Source organism: Bombina bombina, chromosome 1 (genome assembly GCF_027579735.1).
Source record: "Bombina bombina isolate aBomBom1 chromosome 1, aBomBom1.pri, whole genome shotgun sequence".
NCBI lineage: Eukaryota > Metazoa > Chordata > Amphibia > Anura > Bombinatoridae > Bombina > Bombina bombina.
The window spans coordinates 514,618,495-514,639,716 of NC_069499.1; the positions used below are offsets into that span (position 1 = coordinate 514,618,495).

Here is a 21,222-nt window from a genome sequence, read left to right on the forward strand (position 1 = left end):
ATATTTACATGTTCCCATTCACAGAGATCATCACCATTTTCTAATTTTTCCCTTTCCGGACAAACATTTTTAGTTTGTTGCACTTCCGTTTGGTCTAGTCACGGCACCCAGAATATTCACAAAGGTTCTGGGGGCTCTATTGGCAGTGATCAGATCCCAGGGTATTGCTGTAGTGCCTTATCTAGACGACATCTTGGTTCAGGCGTCATCTCATACAGAGATGTTGTTGTCTTTTCTAAGTTTCCACTTGTGGAAAGTGAATCTGGAAAATAGTTCTCTAGTTCCAGCTACAAGAGTGTGTTTCCTAGGGACAATCATAGGTTCCCTGTCCATGAAGATTTTCCTGACGGACATCAGAAAATCCAAACTTGTTGCTTCTTGCCTTTCTCTCCAGTCTACTATTCGTCCATCAGTGGCCCAATGCATGGAGGTGATTGGACTGATGGTGGCTTCCATGGACATCATTCCTTTTGCTCAGTTCCATCTGCGACCTCTGCATGCTCAGTCAATGGAACGGAGGCCATTCAGATTAATCGCAGAGGATAAATCTGGATTCCCTAACAAAAGACTCTCTCTCGTGGTGGATTGCACAGGAACATCTGTCTCGGGCACTTGCTTCCTGAGACCTTCTTGGGTGATTGTGACTACAGACGCCAGCCTGTTAGGCTGGGGAGCTGTTTGGGGTTCTCTAAAAGCTCAGGGCCTGTGGTCTCGAGAAGAGTCTTCTCTTCCCATAAATATCTTGGAGTTGAGAGCAATCTTGAATGCCTTAACAGCTTGGCCTCAATTATCTTTAGTCCGGTTTATCAGATTCCAGTTGGACAACATTACCTCAGTGGCTTACATCAACCACCAGGGGGGAACTCGGAGTTCCTTGGCCATGAAAGAGGTGACTCGCATTCTGCAGTGGGCGGAAGCCCACGATTATCTCCTATCCGCCATGCACATTCCAAGAGTTGACAAGTGGGAGGCGGATTTTCTGAGCAGACAGACTTTTCATCCCAGGGAGTTGGCTCTCCATACGGAAGGGTTCTTAAGGATAACCCTCAGGTAGGGGGTTCCGTAGTTGGATCTGATAGTGTCTCGTCAAAACGCCAAGCTTCCAAAGTACGGATCAAGATTAAGAGATCCTCAGGCCTCTCTGATAGATGCTCTGACGGTTCCTTGGAATTTCGGTCTAGCAAACCTGTTTCCTCCGTTTGCTCTCCTTCCACGAGTCATTGCTTGTATCAAACAGGAGAGAGCATCTGTGATTCTAATAGCTCCTTCTTGGCCTTGCAGGATCTGGTTCTCTGATCTAGTGAAGATGTCATCTTTTCCACCTTGGAGGTTACCTCTGAGGAAGGACCTTCTAATTCAGGGTCCTTTCCTCCATCCAAATCTAGATTCTCTGAAGCTGACTGCTTGGAGTTTGAATGCCTAGTCCTGTCTAGACGTGGTTTTTCTGAAGCGGTCATTGATACTATGCTTCAGGCTCGTAAACCTGTTACTCGCAGGATTTACCATAAGGTATGGCGTAAATACCTTCATTGGTTCAAATCTAAGGGTTTCTCCTGGAGCCGGGTGAGGATTCCCCGAATATTATCTTTTCTTCAGGATGGCCTGGAGAAAGGTTTGTCAGTCAGTACTCTGAAGGGTCAGATTTCTGCACTGTCTATTATTTTGCACAAAGGTCTGGCAGGTTTGCCAGATGTTCAAGCTTTTGTTCAGGCCTGTCAGGGTTTTTTCCCTGCTTTGTTTGCCATGTGCTGCTGGCAGACATTTTACTCACCTCTCTTGCTGACTCTGGTGCATAGTGTGTGATGCTGCTCATTTCCTGCATGCCCTTTTATGGCCAGACTGGTGTACATCATCCATGTGAGACAGGTTGCAGTCTCAGAATTGTGATGTCATCACTTATTATTTAAAGGGCCTCTGTTCAGTATGTTTGCCCTTGCGTTGTCTCAGACCTGTTTGTGAGAATTCCTGTGTATTACCTGGCTGTCTGACGTCCCTCCTGGTTCCTGATCCCTGGCTTGTTCCTGACTCTGCTGTTCTCCTTGTTCCTGATTCCGGCTCGTCTGACTCTTTGCTTTGGCTCCTGACTCGGCTCGTCTGACTACCAGCTCTGGTTTTGACTCCTGGCTTGTTATTTGACTTGTGGACTTTTTTTAATTATTTTTTGCTATTAATAAAGGTGTGATTATTTTTGCACTTCTCGTCTCAGTCTGATTCCTGGCACCCTGAGAAGGCCCTGGTCAGAATCAGGCCTGTGTTTAAACCTGTTGCTCCTTCTTGGAGCTTTAACCTAGTTCTTAAAGTTGTGCAGCAGGCTCCGTTTAGGCCGATGCATGTTGTTGATAAAAAAAAAATTGTTATCTTGGAAAGTTTTGTTTCTCCTTGCCTTTGTTAATAGCGCTGCGGAATCTGTTAGCGCTCTACAAATAACCGATAATAATAATAATAATAATAATATTTCTTCCGGTCGTAGAGTTTCTGAGCTTTTAGCTCTGCAGTATGATTCCCCGTACCTAATTTTTCATGCAGATAAGGCGGTCCTTCATACTATATTGGGGTTTCTCCCTAAGGTGGTGTCGGACCGAAACATTAATCAGGAAATTGTTGTTCCTTCTTTTTGTCCTAATCCTTCTTCTCATAAGGAACGTCTTTTGCATAACTTGGATGCTGTGCATGCTCAAAAATTTTACCTACAAGCTACTAAAGATTTTCGGCAATCTTCTGCCCTGTTTGTTGTTTTCTCTGGAAAGTGTAAGGGTCAGAAGGCAACTTCTGATTTGTTTTGCTTATGAGACAGCTGGACAGCAGCCTCCTGAGAGAATTGCAGCTCATTCCACTAGGGCTGTCTCCTCATCTTGGGCTTTCAAAAATTAAGCTTCTGTGGAACAGATTTGCAAGGCGGCAACATGGTCCTCTTTGGATGGTTTTTCCAAATTCTACAAATTTGATACTTTTGCCTCGGCTGAGGCCTCTTTTGGGAGAAAGGTTCTTCAAGCGGTGGTGCCTTCTGTTTAGGTCCTGCCTTGTTCTCCCTCCCTTTTCATTCCATGTCCTCTAGCTTGGGTATTGGTTCCCACTAGTAATTAGAATTACGTTGTGGACCCTCCATGCCGTAGGAAAGAAAACATGCCTACCTGATAAAAAAAAATATTTCCAGGCATGGAGAGTCTACGACCCCGCTATCTTTTTTAAATTATGTTTTTTGAGTAAACCTCAGGCACCTCTATACCATTGTGTTTCTTGTTTTTCCATTTTCTTTTGGATGAATGACTGGGGATTATGGGTAAGGGAAGTTACACTTAACAGCTTTGCTATGGTGCTCTTTGCCTACTCCTGCTGGCCAGAAGTTGAATATCCCACTAGTAATTGGGATGACGGAAAGAAAGACATTTATCAGGTAAGCATAAATTTTGTTTTTTAAAGTAGACAATGCAAGGTATTGATCTAGGCCTATTTTGGTATATTTGATGCCACTATTTGGCTGCCAGGATGATGCACTTCTTCCGCATTCGGAGGTTTACAAAACCTCTTAATGCATATCTCTAGTGTGAAGTAAAGTTCTCTTCCAAACAAATAGTTGTTAGGAAGAAGGCAGGAGGAATACTTCTTCAAACCCTGTCCTACAGGATAACAAGAAAGACGCCCATGTCTCTTTAAATTAACTGGTGATCAATGCAGAAGAATATGGCCTAATTGAAACCTATTTTTGCCACACAGCTATTTTCAAGTAGTTATATAAGTGAGAGTTGGTAAGGTATTATTACTTGTGATTTATTATTATAGGACATTTCTTTGCGGGCAGGCTATGCATTGACTCTGTTTGCTTTCAACAATACAATACAACAGTTCTATCTTTTGGAAACTGGAGGAATCGAAATCGCAATCTATGAATCTTTTCTTGAGTCAGACACTGAAGCAGACCAAGCAATGGCTTCATTCCAGGTATTACGTACAAACAAGTCATTATTCAGACAGAGAATACAATTTCTTTCATACAGTTGGTGAGAGTCTACGATCCATTACTCCTGGGAATTACCCTTCCTTACCCCTAGGAGGAGGCAAAGACTCCCAAACCCCAAGAGCTCAATAAAATCTCTCCCACATACCTTAGTCGTTACTTTGCCTCAGAGTACAGTGCTTGTCAGAGGGATGTATATGGGATATGGTTTGTGATTCTTTTTTCACCTCATGGGAAATTTATCATAGACCTTCCATAATTCGTCTCAGGGACTTGTCTTGTGCCTCCCTCTATGGATTTTCAATATGCTCCTATTCCATAACCTCTGCTGATATGTTTCAGTACAGGTTTGGCTGTCTACTAGTTGTTTGATGGTTGAGTGTCTATTGGTAAGTATAATTTTTTAATATTTAGATACTCTATAGCTATGTTTTGGGCACTAATTGTTTATATATATATATATACATATGCTGTATATATATATATATATATATATATATATTTGTTAATATATATGGCCCTGGGATAGATTCTTTAGATTATTCCCCTTGCTATTTTTACCACCCTTGGTGTGTTTTTCGTGTGTCAGTCTCAGCACACCTATATCCTCGGTAATACGCTCGTCAAATATTTAGTGCGCTAAATATCCCCTATAACTGATTTTTTTGCTTGTGTTTTCTTCTTACTTCTGAGCATCTTCTCGAATGTGAAGTTTAATGTCTCCTGCTTAGTTTTGCAGTTCAGCTTAGCACGTATTATTCCTGTGAGTATTCAAATAAAAAAGCTACAAATCCAGAAAATAGCTGCACCACCAAGGTTCAAAATATTACAAGTACTTTATTGAGCCAGACTGCAAATCATCAACAGTATTTCGGACAGATGTCCTTAGTTATGTATGGCTAAACAGGCACTGACCTCATCTTTAAATACCTATATAGACCACACCCCCAAACTCAAGTTACCTGTACACAATCTACCTATTCATCACACCTCCATCTAGTGGTCATGTTATGTATAAAGCTAACTACCATAATGCACAATTTTTTTCACAGTAAGTTTACACATAGTCACTAAATACAATGTATACAATATTCACTTATTTACAAAGTACATTTCTTTCACAATATATCCTACTGCAAAAAATTACATCTCTTTCACGTTATGTATTTACTACAAAAATATAGACCAGTCAAGTACCTTATTCATCCCCCTGGCATAAAAGTGCCAAGTTCAAAAATCCAGAAGGCCTCTCGTTTTTTGAGTAATTTAATACGGTCACCTCCCCTCCTAGGATGTTTCACCTGTTCTAGGATTTGAAATCTCAGATGGCTCAGATTATGTTCAGCTGACAAAAAGTGATGGGCTACAGGGGCATCAGTTTTCTTTGTCTTAATATTGCTCTTGTGTTGGGTAATGCGTTCCCATACAGTACGGGTGGTCTCCCCTACATACCCTAGCCCACATGGGCAGTTAATTAGGTAAATCGCAAAATCCATGTTACAAGTATGGTACCCCTAATGTCATATTTCTTGCCTGAGCTAGGATGATAAAACGTTGGCCCTCTAATTAAACTGTTACAATTTGAACAGCTAAGACAAGGATAACAACCTAAGTTTTTCTTTCCAATATACCTCTGAGAGGAGTCCTTAGATGGACCCAATGTCTGCCCTAACCAAAACATCTTTCAAATTTCTACCTCTTTTGTAGGCAGGCATAGGGAGGTTTATAAATTCTTGTACATTAGGATTACATGTTCTTAAAATATGCCAATGCCGTCCGTCGTAGGATCCTCTGAACTTGTTTGTTCCGGGGGAATATTGACTCACAAAAACTAATCTAGGGGATTTTTTTCTCAGAATTATCCTTTCTTTCCAATAGTGTTTTCTTTCATATAGGTGGCAAGAGTCCATGAGCTAGTAACGTATGGGATATACATTCCTACCAGGAGGGGGCAAAGTTTCCCAAACCTCAAATGCTTATAAATACACCTCCCACCTCACTCATACCTCAGTTTTACATACTTAGCCTCCTTAGGAGGTGGTGGTGAAACATGATGTGCTTGATTTCTTCTGTGAAAGGCGCTTCTAAGCATATTGAAGCCCAGTTCCTCTCTAAGTCCAGTGTTTTTCTGAGAGATGTAAAGGGAGTATTGCCTGATGATACCATGTTTTTGCCTATGGGAAATCTATTCTAGCGCTCTCTGTAAATTCGGTCACGGGGATTCATCTGCTGCCTCCCTTTACAGATCGACATTATACTGCTTTATTTGGATTGGTGTCTTCTGGTAAGTATATATAATGTTTAAGACACTCTCAGCTATGGAAGGCACTTTATATTATAAAGTTCTTAATGTATATTGCATATATTAGCCATGAGTCAGCTCTGCTAATATTTCCCTTTGTAGTCACACAGTTTCGGAATGGAAATTATGTTTATGGGAGAATTTAGGTATGGGGTTCCGGTTAGCTGTTAACATGGGGTCTGTTTTTAATTGCAATTTCAATTTTTGGCGCAAAATTGCGCCTGCTGTGACTCTAGTTGCGTCATTTTTAGGGCGAGGCCGCGCCTGTTGTGATGCGAGTTGCGTCATTTCATTGTCTCATTTTTGGCGCAAAGTTGCGACTGTTATGACGAGAGTTGCATTTTTTAATTGCGTCATTCTTGGCGCCAAAATTTGTTATATTAAGCCTCTCCCTCTAATGCTTGCTGCTCTCATTATATTATAGACAGCTATAATGCTTGCTTTTGATTTTACTTTTTGTATAAGAATTTTATCATAAGCATTTTTCCCATTCCTGTGTCAGGGTTTTACCATTCTGTACCTTTAACTACTAATTACCATACTGCTATTTAAGGCTCCACCTAGTGTTGAACGTTGCTTGGTAATTTGTTCAGTCACTCTCTGTTCCTGAACGCTTCGCACCCAGCCATTCCCTCCTGTCTAAGTTGGGATTCCCTGCTACTGATACTTATTTCTGTTACTCAAGACTTGCGGTATTGCAGCACCTCATCTCTGTTCCTGTCTCTCTCGCTGCTGCTTGCTTCCTGCTCACTCGCATGCTGGTCCGTTGGCGTGTGACGTCACGCCCGACTTGTCTCTAGGTGAAACCGCAGCCGCCACACACTCTCACTGAATCACTGCACACGCTGTCTGCATTACTTCTCTGGTAACTCCGCTTTTGCTCCACGCTGAGGATACTATTTGGGAAGTCGGTTTGTATATACTACCATCAGGATTACCGGTCTGTATTACCAATATACAAATAAGGATATCTTGCCTCTCATGTCATTTGTTGCTGCTTGCCTCAAGTAATCAAGTAATCAAGTTTACCTGCCATACTAAGCTATTAACCAGTTTATTTCATGTACTAACTGTTACATCAACTCTTCCGCTTGTGATTCATTTCATTGACTTGCACAGTGACTTTTGCCATATCTATCATTATGCTTCAAAGTACTGCTCCATTTTGCATTAACCTCTGATGTACTTTTTGTGCTTAAACTGACTTTAACCCAGCAACTACTCACAACTGCAAATCTTGTATCCGGTTGTAAATAACCAATGAACCTACCTTGCACAACTCTTACTAAAGTGTGTGTGTGTGTGTGCAAGCTATGTAAATATTTTATATGTGTGTGATGCGAGTCTGCAACTATTTTGGAAGTAAATAAGTTTCTCTCTAAACTCTGGAATTCGAGTTATCCTACATTACCATACTATATTGTTGTTTAGCTCATTCCATATCCTCTTGTATACCATCTTCACACTGTATCCTACAGTAGTGACCCTCAGATCTATGAGAATAACAGGGTTCACACAAGTTAGATCTTAGTGAACCCGAGGTAAGGTGTGAGACTGAGTGGTCCTGCAAGAACAAGGGTACTAGTTCATACTTAAACATAACATATTACCAAGCCTATAAAAAACATAATTTATGCTTACCTGATAAATTCCTTTCTTCTGTAGTGTGATCAGTCCACGGGTCATCATTACTTCTGGGATATTACTCCTCCCCAACAGGAAGTGCAAGAGGATTCACCCAGCAGAGCTGCATATAGCTCCTCCCCTCTACGTCACTCCCAGTCATTCGACCAAGGACCAACGAGAAAGGAAAAGCCAAGGGTGAAGTGGTGACTGGAGTATAAATTAAAAAATATTTACCTGCCTTAAAAACAGGGCGGGCCGTGGACTGACTCAGACACACTACAGAAGAAAGGAATTTATCAGGTAAGCATAAATTATGTTTTCTTCTGTTAAGTGTGATCAGTCCACGGGTCATCATTACTTCTGGGATACCAATACCAAAGCAAAAGTACACGGATGACGGGAGGGATAGGCAGGCTCTTTATACAGAAGGAACCACTGCCTGAAGAACCTTTCTCCCAAAAATAGCCTCCGATGAAGCAAAAGTGTCAAATTTGTAAAATTTGGAAAAAGTATGAAGCGAAGACCAAGTTGCAGCCTTGCAAATCTGTTCAACAGAGGCCTCATTCTTGAAGGCCCAAGTGGAAGCCACAGCTCTAGTAGAATGAGCTGTAATTCTTTCAGGAGGCTGCTGTCCAGCAGTCTCATAAGCTAAACGAATTATGCTACGAAGCCAAAAAGAAAGAGAGGTAGCGGAAGCTTTTTGACCTCTCCTCTGCCCAGAGTAAATGACAAACAGAGAAGACGTTTGTCGAAATTCCTTAGTTGCCTGTAAGTAAAATTTTAGAGCACGGACTACATCCAGGTTGTGCAGTAGACGTTCCTTGTTTGAAGAAGGATTTGGGCATAAAGAAGGAACAACAATCTCTTGATTGATATTCCTGTTAGTAACTACCTTAGGTAAGAACCCAGGTTTAGTACGCAGGACTACCTTATCCGAATGAAAAATCAAATAAGGAGAATCACAATGTAAGGCTGATAATTCAGAGACTCTTCGAGCCGAGGAAATAGCCATTAAAAATAGAACTTTCCAAGATAACAACTTTATATCAATGGAATGAAGGGGTTAAAACGGAACGCCCTGTAAAACATTAAGAACAAGGTTTAAACTCCATGGTGGAGCAACAGTTTTAAACACAGGCTTAATCCTGGCCAAAGCCTGACAAAAAGCCTGGACGTCAGGAACTTCTGACAGACGTTTGTGTAACAGAATGGACAGAGCTGAGATCTGTCCCTTTAATGAACTAGCAGATAAACCTTTTTCTAAACCTTCTTGTAGAAAAGACAATATCCTAGGAATCCTAACCTTACTCCAAGAGTAACCTTTGGATTCACACCAATATAGGTATTTACGCCATATCTTATGGAAAATCTTTCTGGTAACAGGTTTCCTAGCCTGTATTAAGGTATCAATAACTGACTCAGAAAACCCACGTCTTGATAAAATCAAGCATTCAATTTCCAAGCAGTCAGCTTCAGAGAAGTTAGATTTTGATGTTTGAAGGGACCCTGTATCAGAAGGTCCTGTTTCAGAGGTAGAGACCAAGGTGGACAGGATGACATGTCCACCAGGTCTGCATACCAAGTCCTGCGTGGCCACGCAGGTGCTATTAGAATCACTGATGCTCTCTCTTGTTTGATTCTGGCAATCAATCGAGGAAGCAACGGGAAGGGTGGAAACACGTAAGCCATCCTGAAGTCCCAAGGTGCTGTCAGAGCATCTATCAGGACTGCTCCTGGATCCCTGGATCTGGACCCGTAACGAGGAAGCTTGGCGTTCTGACGAGACGCCATGAGATCTATCTCTGGTTTGCCCCAACGTCGAAGTATTTGGGCAAAGACCTCCGGATGAAGTTCCCACTCCCCCGGATGAAAAGTCTGACGACTTAAGAAATCCGCCTCCCAGTTCTCCACTCCCGGGATGTGGATTGCTGACAGGTGGCAAGAGTGAGACTCTGCCCAGCGAATTATCTTTGATACTTCCATCATAGCTAGGGAGCTTCTTGTCCCTCCCTGATGGTTGATGTAAGCTACAGTCGTGATGTTGTCCGACTGAAACCTGATGAACCCCCGAGTTGTCAACTGGGGCCAAGCCAGGAGGGCATTGAGAACTGCTCTCAATTCCAGAATGTTTATTGGCAGGAGACTCTCCTCCTGACTCCATTGTCCCTGAGCCTTCAGAGAATTCCAGACGGCACCCCAACCTAGAAGGCTGGCGTCTGTTGTTACAATTGTCCAGTCTGGTCTGCTGAATGGCATCCCCCTGGACAGATGTGGCCGAGAAAGCCACCATAGAAGAGAATTTCTGGTCTCTTGATCCAGATTCAGAGAAGGGGATAAGTCTGAGTAATCCCCATTCCACTGACTTAGCATGCACAGTTGCAGTGGTCTGAGGTGTAAGCGTGCAAAGGGTACTATGTCCATTGCCGCTACCATTAAGCCGATTACCTCCATGCATTGAGCCACTGACGGGTGTTGAATGGAATGAAGGGTGCGGCAAGCACTTTGAAGTCTTGTTAGCCTGTCCTCTGTCAGGTAAATCTTCATTTCTACAGAATCTATAAGAGTCCCCAGGAAGGGAACTCTTGTGAGTGGAACGAGTGAACTTTTCTTTTCGTTCACCTTCCATCCATGTGACCTTAGAAATGCCAGCACTAACTCTGTATGAGACTTGGCAGTTTGAAAGCTTGAAGCTTGTATCAGAATGTCGTCTAGGTATGGAGCTACCGAGATTCCCCGCGGTCTTAGTACCGCCAGAAGAGCACCCAGAACCTTTGTGAAGATTCTTGGAGCTGTAGCCAATCCGAATGGGAGAGCCACAAACTGGTAATGCCTGTCTAGGAAGGCAAACCTTAGGTACCAATAATGATCTTTGTGAATCGGTATGTGAAGGTAAGCATCTTTTAAATCTACAGTGGTCATGTACTGACCCTCTTGGATCATAGGTAAAATTGTCCGAATAGTCTCCATCTTGAACGATGGAACTCTTAGGAATTTGTTTAGGATCTTTAAGTCCAGGATTGGTCTGAAAGTTCCCTCTTTTTTGGGAACCACAAACAGATTTGAGTAAAACCCCTGTCCCTGTTCCGATCGTGGAACTGGATGGATTACTCCCATTAACAAGAGCTCTTGTACGCAGCGTAGAAACGCCTCTTTCTTTGTCTGGATTGATGACAATCTTGACAGATGAAATCTCTCTCTTGGAGGAGAGTATTTGAAGTCCAGAAGGTATCCCTGAGATATTATCTCTAGCGCCCAGGGATCCTGAACATCTCTTGCCCAAGCCTGGGCGAAGAGAGAAAGTCTGCCCCCCACTAGATCCGATCCCGGATCGGGGGCCCTCAATTCATGCTGTTTTAGGGGCAGCAGCAGGTTTCCTAGTCTGCTTGCCCTTGTTCCAGGACTGGTTAGGTTTCCAGCCTTGTCTGTAGCGAGCAACAGCTCCTTCCTGTTTTGGTGCAGAGGAAGTTGATGCTGCTCCTGCTTTGAAATTACGAAAGGAACGAAAATTAGACTGTCTAGTCTTGGCTTTGTCCTGAGGCAGGGCATGGCCTTTACCTCCTGTAATGTCAGCGATAATCTCTTTCAACCCGGGCCCGAATAAGGTCTGCCCTTTGAAAGGTATATTAAGCAATTTAGACTTAGAAGTAACATCAGCTGACCAGGATTTTAGCCACAGCGCCCTGCGTGCCTGAATGGCGAATCCTGAATTCTTCGCCGTAAGTTTAGTAAGATGTACTACGGCCTCCGAAATTAATGAATTAGCTAGTTTAAGGACTCTAAGCCTGTCCGTAATGTCGTCCAGAGTAGCTGAACCAATGTTCTCTTCCAGAGACTCAATCCAGAATGCCGCTGCAGCCGTGATCGGCGCAATGCATGCAAGGGGTTGCAATATAAAACCTTGTTGAACAAACATTTTCTTAAGGTAACCCTCTAATTTTTTATCCATTGGATCTGAAAAAGCACAGCTATCCTCCACCGGGATAGTGGTACGCTTAGCTAAGGTAGAAACTGCTCCCTCCACCTTAGGGACCGTTTGCCATAAGTCCCTTGTGGTGGCGTCTATTGGAAACATTTTTCTAAATATCGGAGGGGGTGAGAACGGCACACCGGGTCTATCCCACTCCTTAGTAACAATTTCAGTAAGTCTCTTAGGTATAGGAAAAACCTCAGTACTCGTCGGTACCGCAAAATATTTATCCAACCTACACATTTTCTCTGGTATTGCAACTGTGTTACAATCATTCAGAGCCGCTAACACCTCCCCTAGTAATACACGGAGGTTTTCCAGTTTAAATTTAAAATTTGAAATATCTGAATCCAGTCTGTTTGGATCAGAACCGTCACCCACAGAATGAAGTTCTCCGTCCTCATGTTCTGCCTGAGACGCAGTGTCTGACATGGCCCTAATATTATCAGCGCACTCTGTTCTCACCCCAGAGTGATCACGCTTACCTCTTAGTTCTGGTAATTTAGCCAAAACCTCAGTCATAACAGTAGCCATATCCTGTAATGTGATTTGTAATGGCCGCCCAGATGTACTCGGCGCTACAATATCACGCACCTCCCTCTGTGCGGGAGATGTAGGTACTGACACGTGAGGCGAGTTAGTCGGCATAACTCTCCCCTCGTTGTTTGGTGAAATTTGTTCAATTTGTACAGATTGACTTTTATTTAAAGTAGCATCAATACAGTTAGTACATAAATTTCTATTGGGCTCCACTTTGGCATTGCAACAAATGACACAGGTATCATCCTCTGAATCAGACATGTTTAACACACTAGCAAATAAACTTGTAACTTGGAAATACAATTCAATTAGAATAATATTAAAACGTACTGTGCCTTTAAGAAGCACAGAAGATCTATGACAGTTGAAAATTAATAAATTGAAACAGTTATAGCCTCAATCCTTGTAAATAACACAACTTTAGCAAAGGTTTAATCCCATTAGCAAAGATAACAAATTCTGAAAGCAGGAAACAAATTACAGAATAAACGTTTTTTATCTCAGTCAAACTATAATTCTCACAGCTCTGCTGAGAGAAATTACCTCCCTCAAAATAAGTTTTGAAGACCCCTGAGCTCTGTAGAGATGAACCGGATCATGCAGGGAATACAATGAGTTGCTGACTGAAATATTTGATGCGTAGTAAAAGCGCCAAAAAACGTCCCCTCCCCCTCACACACAGCAGTGAGGGAGAACAGAAACTGTCAGAAAACAGATTAAGCAACTGCCAAGTGGAAAAATAGTGCCCAAACATTTATTCACTCAGTACCTCAGTAAATGAAAACGATTTTACATTCCAGCAAAAACGTTAAACATAATCTCTAGTTATTAAACAGCTTTATGTATTTCTTACAGTGTAATTCTAGTGAAGTACCATTCCCCAGAATACTGAAGTGTAAAGTATACATACATGACATTATATCGGTATGGCAGGATTTTCTCATCAATTCCATTGTCAGAAAATAAAAACTGCTACATACCTCTATGCAGATTCATCTGCCCGCTGTCCCCTGATCTGAAGTTTACCTCTCCTCAGATGGCCGAGAAACAGCAATATGATCTTAACTACTCCGGCTAAAATCATAACAAAAACTCTGGTAGATTCTTCTTCAAACTCTGCCAGAGAGATAATAACACACTCCGGTGCTATTTTAAAATAACAAACTTTTGATTGAAGATATAAAACTAAGTATAATCACCATAGTCCTCTCACACATCCTATCTAGTCGTTGGGTGCAAGAGAATGACTGGGAGTGACGTAGAGGGGAGGAGCTATATGCAGCTCTGCTGGGTGAATCCTCTTGCACTTCCTGTTGGGGAGGAGTAATATCCCAGAAGTAATGATGACCCGTGGACTGATCACACGTAACAGAAGAAATAACTAGTACCTTGTTTAATGGATATAACAGAGCTTTACAATAGGGTTGGCTCCCTAGCTCAAAGTATGGATCACATGATACAGGGACTAAGGGAGATACAATTGGAGAACCAAAACATCAGAAAATTCATAAATGACCATCTTGCCAGTAAGCCTCCTGTAGCTGAAAATTCAGCTGAACCTTTAATTAGCCCTCCTGAAAAATTCTCTGGGGAGAGAGCTTTATTTAGGGATTTTAAGAACTCTTGTACACTGATGTTTACTCTGAAACCTAAATCATACCCAACAGATAGGGTCAGGTTATTAACTGTTATCTCATTCTTACGTGGTGAGGCCAGGTCTTGGGCTAATGCCTATTATGAGAAAGATGATCCCATCTTAAATTCTCTCGATGCATTCTTTTCTGCCATGTCTCTGCTTTATGAGGATCACAATAAACAGAACACAGCAGAAACAGCTATTAGGTCCTTACGTCAAGGGAAAAGAGTCGTGGAAGAATATATCATGGATTTCAAACGTTGGGCACCGGACACTCAGTGGAACACTCCAGCTTTAAGGAATCAATACCGATTAGGTCTCAGTGAAGCAATAAAAGATGAGCTTGCACGTGGTATCATTCCTGTTGATTTAGAAGCCCTCATGACACTCAGCATAGGTATAGACCGAAGGTTAAGGGAAAGAAAATCTGAAAGATCCTTCAGTGATGCAAGCTACAGAAGATTATCCACTTATCAAGCTACGCCATCAACCTTATCAGCAAGGTCCTTTGATGAACCTATGGATGTAGCAGTGATTCGTGGTCCTCTAAAACCTGAAGAAAAAGCTAGGCGCAAATTATTGAACCTTTGTTTATACTGTGCTGATAAAGATCACACTGTTAAGGATTGTCCATTACTTCTTCGCCAAAAGAAGGGTAAGACACCTCCTAGTTATCATATAATCAATATGGTACATGATTTCAATTCTCATTTGTCCCTTCCTCTCTCCCTACAGTGGCATCATCGGAAGATAGACGTACAGGCCGTAGTTGACTCTGGCGCATCTGGGAATTTTGTAGATATTTCCTTTGTTGTTAAAAATAAGATCCCACTAATAAAAAAGAGTGTCTCACTTGCTATACGTTTGGTTGATGGCTCACTATTCAGTTCAGGTCCTATAACACATCACACCATCCCTATTACTGTAATAACTAAGTCTGGTCATATTGAGCAGTTGTCTTTCGATGTACTTCCCACTTCAGTATATCCTATGATACTTGGTTTAAACTGGTTAATAAGACATAACCCCACTATTTCATGGTGTGAAGGGTCTGTGATCTTTGATTCTGCATTTTGTAAACATTCATGTTTTTCCAAACACTCTTTATACCATTTATCTGTCAATGGCCTACCCGATTGTTACAAAGAATTTAGTGACGTTTTTGATAAGGTTGAGGCAGACACACTACCACCACACAGGTCGTATGATTGTCCTATTGATCTCATACCAGACAGTACCATACCTATAGGACATATATATCCACTTTCAGAGCCAGAATTAGCTCATTTGAAAGACTATTTGGATGATAACTTGAAAAAAGGCTTCATTAGACCCTCCACATCCTCCGTTGGAGCGTCTATGTTCTTTGTTAAGAATAAGGATGGTAGTCTCCGTCCAATCATTGACTATAGGCAACTTAACAAATGCACAAAGAAAAACAGATACCCCCTGCCTCTCATTCCTGAACTAATTGAACGGTTACGTGGTGCTGTTATTTATACAAAACTGGATCTTAGAGGTGCCTACAATTTGATTAGGATGAGAGCAGGGGATGAGTGGTTAACAGCCTTCCGTACACGTTACGGCCTTTATGAATACACTGTAATGCCGTTTGGTTTATGCAACGCACCGGCGACATTTCAGTGTTTCATAAATGATGTGTTTCATGATCTCTTAGATGTATGTATTGTCATCTATCTGGACGACATTCTTATATTCTCAGAGTCATACGAAAAACATGTATCTCATGTGAAGCAGGTTTTACTACGATTAAGAGTCCATCGTCTTTTCGCTAAGCTTGAAAAGTGTATATTCAATACAGATACAATTTCCTTCTTAGGATACAACATATCACCTTTAGGTATCTCCATGGAATCTAACAAGGTGGATGCTATAACCAATTGGCCTGCTCCCCGTAACAAGAAAGAAATCCAGAGATTTTTAGGGTTTGCGAACTTTTATCGCAAATTCATTAAAGGGTTTTCACATATTGTTCAACCATTGACTTACTTAACACGTAAACATATAAAATTTGTTTGGAATCAGTCAGCAGAAGATTCTTTCATTAGACGGAAACAAAAATTTATTACAGCTCCGATTCTACAATTCCCAGATCCCAGTTGTCAATACACCCTGGAGGTTGATGCTTCCGAATATGCTCTTGGGGCAATCCTTTCTCAAAGAAAGTCTCCTACGGAACCTCTTCACCCAATATCTTACTACTCCAGAGTAATGACCTCTGCAGAAATGAATTATGGTATTGGTGATAAGGAGCTTCTTGCTATCAAATCCGCCCTAGAGTTCTGGAGACATCTTCTGGAAGGAACACAACACCCTATTCTGATATACACTGACCATCGGAATCTTGAATTTCTGAGATCTAACAAAACCTTGACTTCACGTCAAGTCAGGTGGAGTCTTTTCTTTTCACGATTTGATTATATCATAACATATAGGCCAGGCTCCAAAAATCTCAAGGCAGACTCTCTTTCTCGAAAGGATCCGAAACCTTTGCATATAGAAACACCTGAATCTATCATACCCTCAGATAGAATAATCTGTTTGACTACCGGCTTCAAAACCACCTTAAAACAACATCTGTCTCAGGACTCATCGTTACAGCAACTTGGATTAAGCAAACATCAGGATGGTTTGTACTACCATGACAATCTACTGTATATACCTGAAGTTCTCAGGGAAGAGATTGTTGGTTATGCTCATGACTCACTATTAGCAGGTCATCCTGGAGTTCATAAGACATTGCATTTATTAAAGAGAGATTATTGGTGGCCCAAAATGATTGACACAGTCACTCGATATGTACAAAGTTGTCCCACATGTACCACCAAGAAACACCCACATAATCGCCCTTATGGTTACCTTCTTTCGCTTCCAATCCCAGACAGACCTTGGACAGATATCGCCATGGATTACATAGTGGACTTACCATCTTCATCAAATTTCAACACCATATTAGTGGTGGTTGATTTGTTTTCTAAAATGGCTCATTTCATCCCCCACAGGGGTCTTCCAACAGCGTCAGAAACTGCCTCTCTGTTCTTAAACAACATAGTGAAACTTCATGGATTGCCCAAATCTGTCACTACAGATAGGGGGTCACAATTCACATCTAGATTTTGGACCCAGCTATGTCGTACCCTCAACATCTGTAGAAGACTCAGCTCAGCCTATCATCCCCAGACGAATGGGCAAACGGAGAGAACTAATCAGTCACTTGAGCAGTATCTCCGCTGCTATTGTACTTTAGAACAAGATAATTGGCACTCACTGTTGGCCACTGCCGAATTTGCTCATAACAACTCACTACACTCCTCTATGAGAACCACACCATTTTTTGTCAACTATGGGTTTCATCCATCATATCATCCTACCTGTACGTCTGATTCTACACTACCAATGGTAAACGATACAGTCAATTCAATTGCTAATGGTTTTGGTTCCTTAAAAACAGTTCTAGAAGAGGCACAAACCACCCAGAAGCATCATTATGACTTACGCAGATCTAAACCTCCGGATTATGCTGTTGGCGACAAGGTCTGGCTTAGTACAAAAAACCTACGTTTAAAGATCCCCAGTAAAAAATTAGGTGCTTTGTATTTGGGTCCATATGAGATTATTAAAGTTATCAATCCTAATGCTGTGACTCTTCAATTACCATCTACTCTGAAGATACATCCAACGTTCCATGTGTCCTTGTTAAAACCCTACTCCTTGGTCAGGGGTAACCTACAGAGTTCTTCTGTTGTTCCTCAAGTGAGTGATGATGTTGAATATGAAATTGATTCTATCTTGGACTCCAGATACCTTCATGATCAACTACAGTATTTGGTAAGATGGAAGGGTTATGCTCCTGAGGAAGATTCGTGGGAGCCGTCCTCTAACTTCTCTGCCCCCCAACTCCTCTCTTTGTACCACCGGAGAAATCCTGACCGTCCTGGTCCTTGATCCGCGGAGAGGCTCCTTGAGGGGGGAGTTCTGTCAGGGTTTTACCATTCTGTACCTTTAACTACTAATTACCATACTGCTATTTAAGGCTCCACCTAGTGTTGAACGTTGCTTGGTAATTTGTTCAGTCACTCTCTGTTCCTGAACGCTTCGCACCCAGCCATTCCCTCCTGTCTAAGTTGGGATTCCCTGCTACTGATACTTATTTCTGTTACTCAAGACTTGCGGTATTGCAGCACCTCATCTCTGTTCCTGTCTCTCTCGCTGCTGCTTGCTTCCTGCTCACTCGCATGCTGGTCCGTTGGCGTGTGACGTCACGCCCGACTTGTCTCTAGGTGAAACCGCAGCCGCCACACACTCTCACTGAATCACTGCACACGCTGTCTGCATTACTTCTCCGGTAACTCCGCTTTTGCTCCACGCTGAGGATACTATTTGGGAAGTCGGTTTGTATATACTACCATCAGGATTACCGGTCTGTATTACCAATATACAAATAAGGATATCTTGCCTCTCATGTCATTTGTTGCTGCTTGCCTCAAGTAATCAAGTAATCAAGTTTACCTGCCATACTAAGCTATTAACCAGTTTATTTCATGTACTAACTGTTACATCAACTCTTCCGCTTGTGATTCATTTCATTGACTTGCACAGTGACTTTTGCCATATCTATCATTATACTTCAAAGTACTGCTCCATTTTGCATTAACCTCTGATGTACTTTTTGTGCTTAAACTGACTTTAACCCAGCAACTACTCACAACTGCAAATCTTGTATCCGGTTGTAAATAACCAATGAACCTACCTTGCACAACTCTTACTAAAGTGTGTGTGTGTGCAAGCTATGTAAATATTTTATATGTGTGTGATGCGAGTCTGCAACTATTTTGGAAGTAAATAAGTTTCTCTCTAAACTCTGGAATTCGAGTTATCCTACATTACCATACTATATTGTTGTTTAGCTCATTCCATATCCTCTTGTATACCATCTTCACACTGTATCCTACAGTAGTGACCCTCAGATCTATGAGCATAACAGGGTTCACACAAGTTAGATCTTAGTGAACCCGAGGTAAGGTGTGAGACTGAGTGGTCCTGCAAGAACAAGGGTACTAGTTCATACTTAAACATAACATCCTGAAACTGCTATATTGAGGAAATTGGATATTTTGTTTAAATGTTATTTTTCTTTTTAGTTACATTTTGTAAGATGTCTCAAACTGATCCTGCCTCTGATGTTACTGTAGGAACTAAGCTGCCTGAAAACAATTCTACCAAAGCTAAGTGTGTTTGTTGTAAACAAGCTGATCTTATTTCTTCAGCTGAATTATGTGGCATTTGTTATGACAAATTATTACATGCTGATAATGTTTCTATGAGTACAAATGCATCTACTGTTATTCCTTCTCAGTCGAATGTACCTGATATTCCTGCAGATATGAAAATGTTTATTATTGCAGCCATAGAGAAGGCTATGACTGCGATTCCGCCTTCAAATAAACATAAGAGGTCTTTCCAAACTTGTCATAGATCTAATTAATTGTGTACTGACTGACAGCATACTGATGAGGGTTCCTCTGACTCAGAGGATCCTGCATCAGAGACACAAATTGACAAGTCTTCTTTTTTTATTTAAAATTGAACATATTCGTTCTCTAATAAAGGAAGTATTGTTTACTTTGGGTATTGAGGAGTCTAGTCCTCCTGATAGCAAAGGTAATAATCGTTTAAATTCTGTATTTAACACTTCTGAAATTACTCCTGAAGTTTTTCCTATTCCAGATGCTATCTCCAATATGATTGCTAAAGAATGGTCCAAACTTGGTACCTCTTTTAACCCTTCTTCTAGGTTTAAGAAGTTGTATCCTTTACCCGTGTCTAGTCTAGAGTTTTGGGAAAAGGTTCCTAAGGTTGATGAGGCTATTTCCACTCTTGCCAAATGTACAACTATTCCTATGGAAGATAGTACTTCTTTTAAGGATCCTTTAGATAGGAAGCTTGAATCTTTCCTTAGAAGAACATTTTTACATACTGGCTATATTCTTAGACCAGCTATTTCTATGGCTGATGTTGCTGCTGCTTCAACTTTTTGGTTGGACAGTTTAGCGCAGCAGTTATCAGATCATGAACTATCTAGCATTGTTCTTTTACTTCAACATGCAAATCATTTAATTTGTGATGCTATATTTTAGATTTAAATGATTTTTATTGACTTTTTCATATACAATAACAAACTTATGTAAATGTACTTTTGGCATAATTTACAATGGAATGGATTAATTCTCAAACCTTTTAGTACAGTATAAAACAATTTTGCAAAAGGCAAAGAAAATGGAGGGGAAATAAAACAAATTCGAGGGAACAAGGGGAAAAGTAATTATATCAATATTTTGCCCTGATGTTTCAATCACATCTTACGGAAATATAGAAAAAAGGGTAATAAAAAATCATAAAAATAAAGAATATAAGGAAAGGAAAACCTCTTTAGTCATAATTCACATGTGTAAATAGGCAATAACGTATAGTAATGTTTAGAACGGTACACTAAACATCCCCACTAGCCAGAAGGCGGTTCTTTGCTCCCAAATAAAAATTACATCTAGTATAAAGTCTCTCTTACCAATAAAGCAATAATGCCTTTTTTATAGAGACAATATATGATTCAGTTCCCATTGCTGGAATGTGGGAGGTTGTTGTAATTTCCAGAGTCTGGGAATAATGCGCTTAGCACAAGTGAGCATTAATTGCAGTAGCTTTTTTCGGCATGCCCATCTCACATTAGGAATGTGGTTGAGTAATATCATTGGGGCAGAAAAGGAGAGTTCTGTGCCCAGGGTGAGGTTGATGCACCGTTCTAGTTGCGACCAATAAATCGATATTTTTGGGCATGTCCACCAAATATGGCAGTGTGTGCCAATTTTGCCACAGCGTCTCCAGCAACTGGAGTTGGCCCCTGGGAATATTCCATTGACTCTCTGGGGAGTGAGGTACCAACGTAAGAGAATTTTGTAGTTTAGGTTTGCCAGAGCTAAAGAGACAGAAGAAGAGTGGGTCAAATGGAAACCTCGACTCCAAAAATCATCTGGGAACTGGGTTTGCAGTTCTGACTCCCATTTAGAATGTACCTCTGAGAATCTTATATGAAATGGACAGGTGAGCTTTTTTAATATCAGGGTTAAGACATATTTTTTCAAAGGGGTTGAGAGTTCTAGTGATGTATTTTTTGTGCG

The 21,222-nt window shown here is 41.3% G+C and overlaps 1 protein-coding gene across 1 annotated transcript in view; it reads left to right on the forward strand.

Moving 5' to 3' along the window:
* Window positions 1-21,222, forward strand: part of ANKAR (ankyrin and armadillo repeat containing) — a 510,409-nt gene that overhangs the window by 275,741 nt on the left and 213,446 nt on the right. The window contains exon 17 of the mRNA XM_053698605.1: window positions 3,781-3,939. Within this exon, the coding sequence (XP_053554580.1) occupies window positions 3,781-3,939 (159 nt within the window). The remainder of the gene's footprint in view (window positions 1-3,780; window positions 3,940-21,222) is intronic.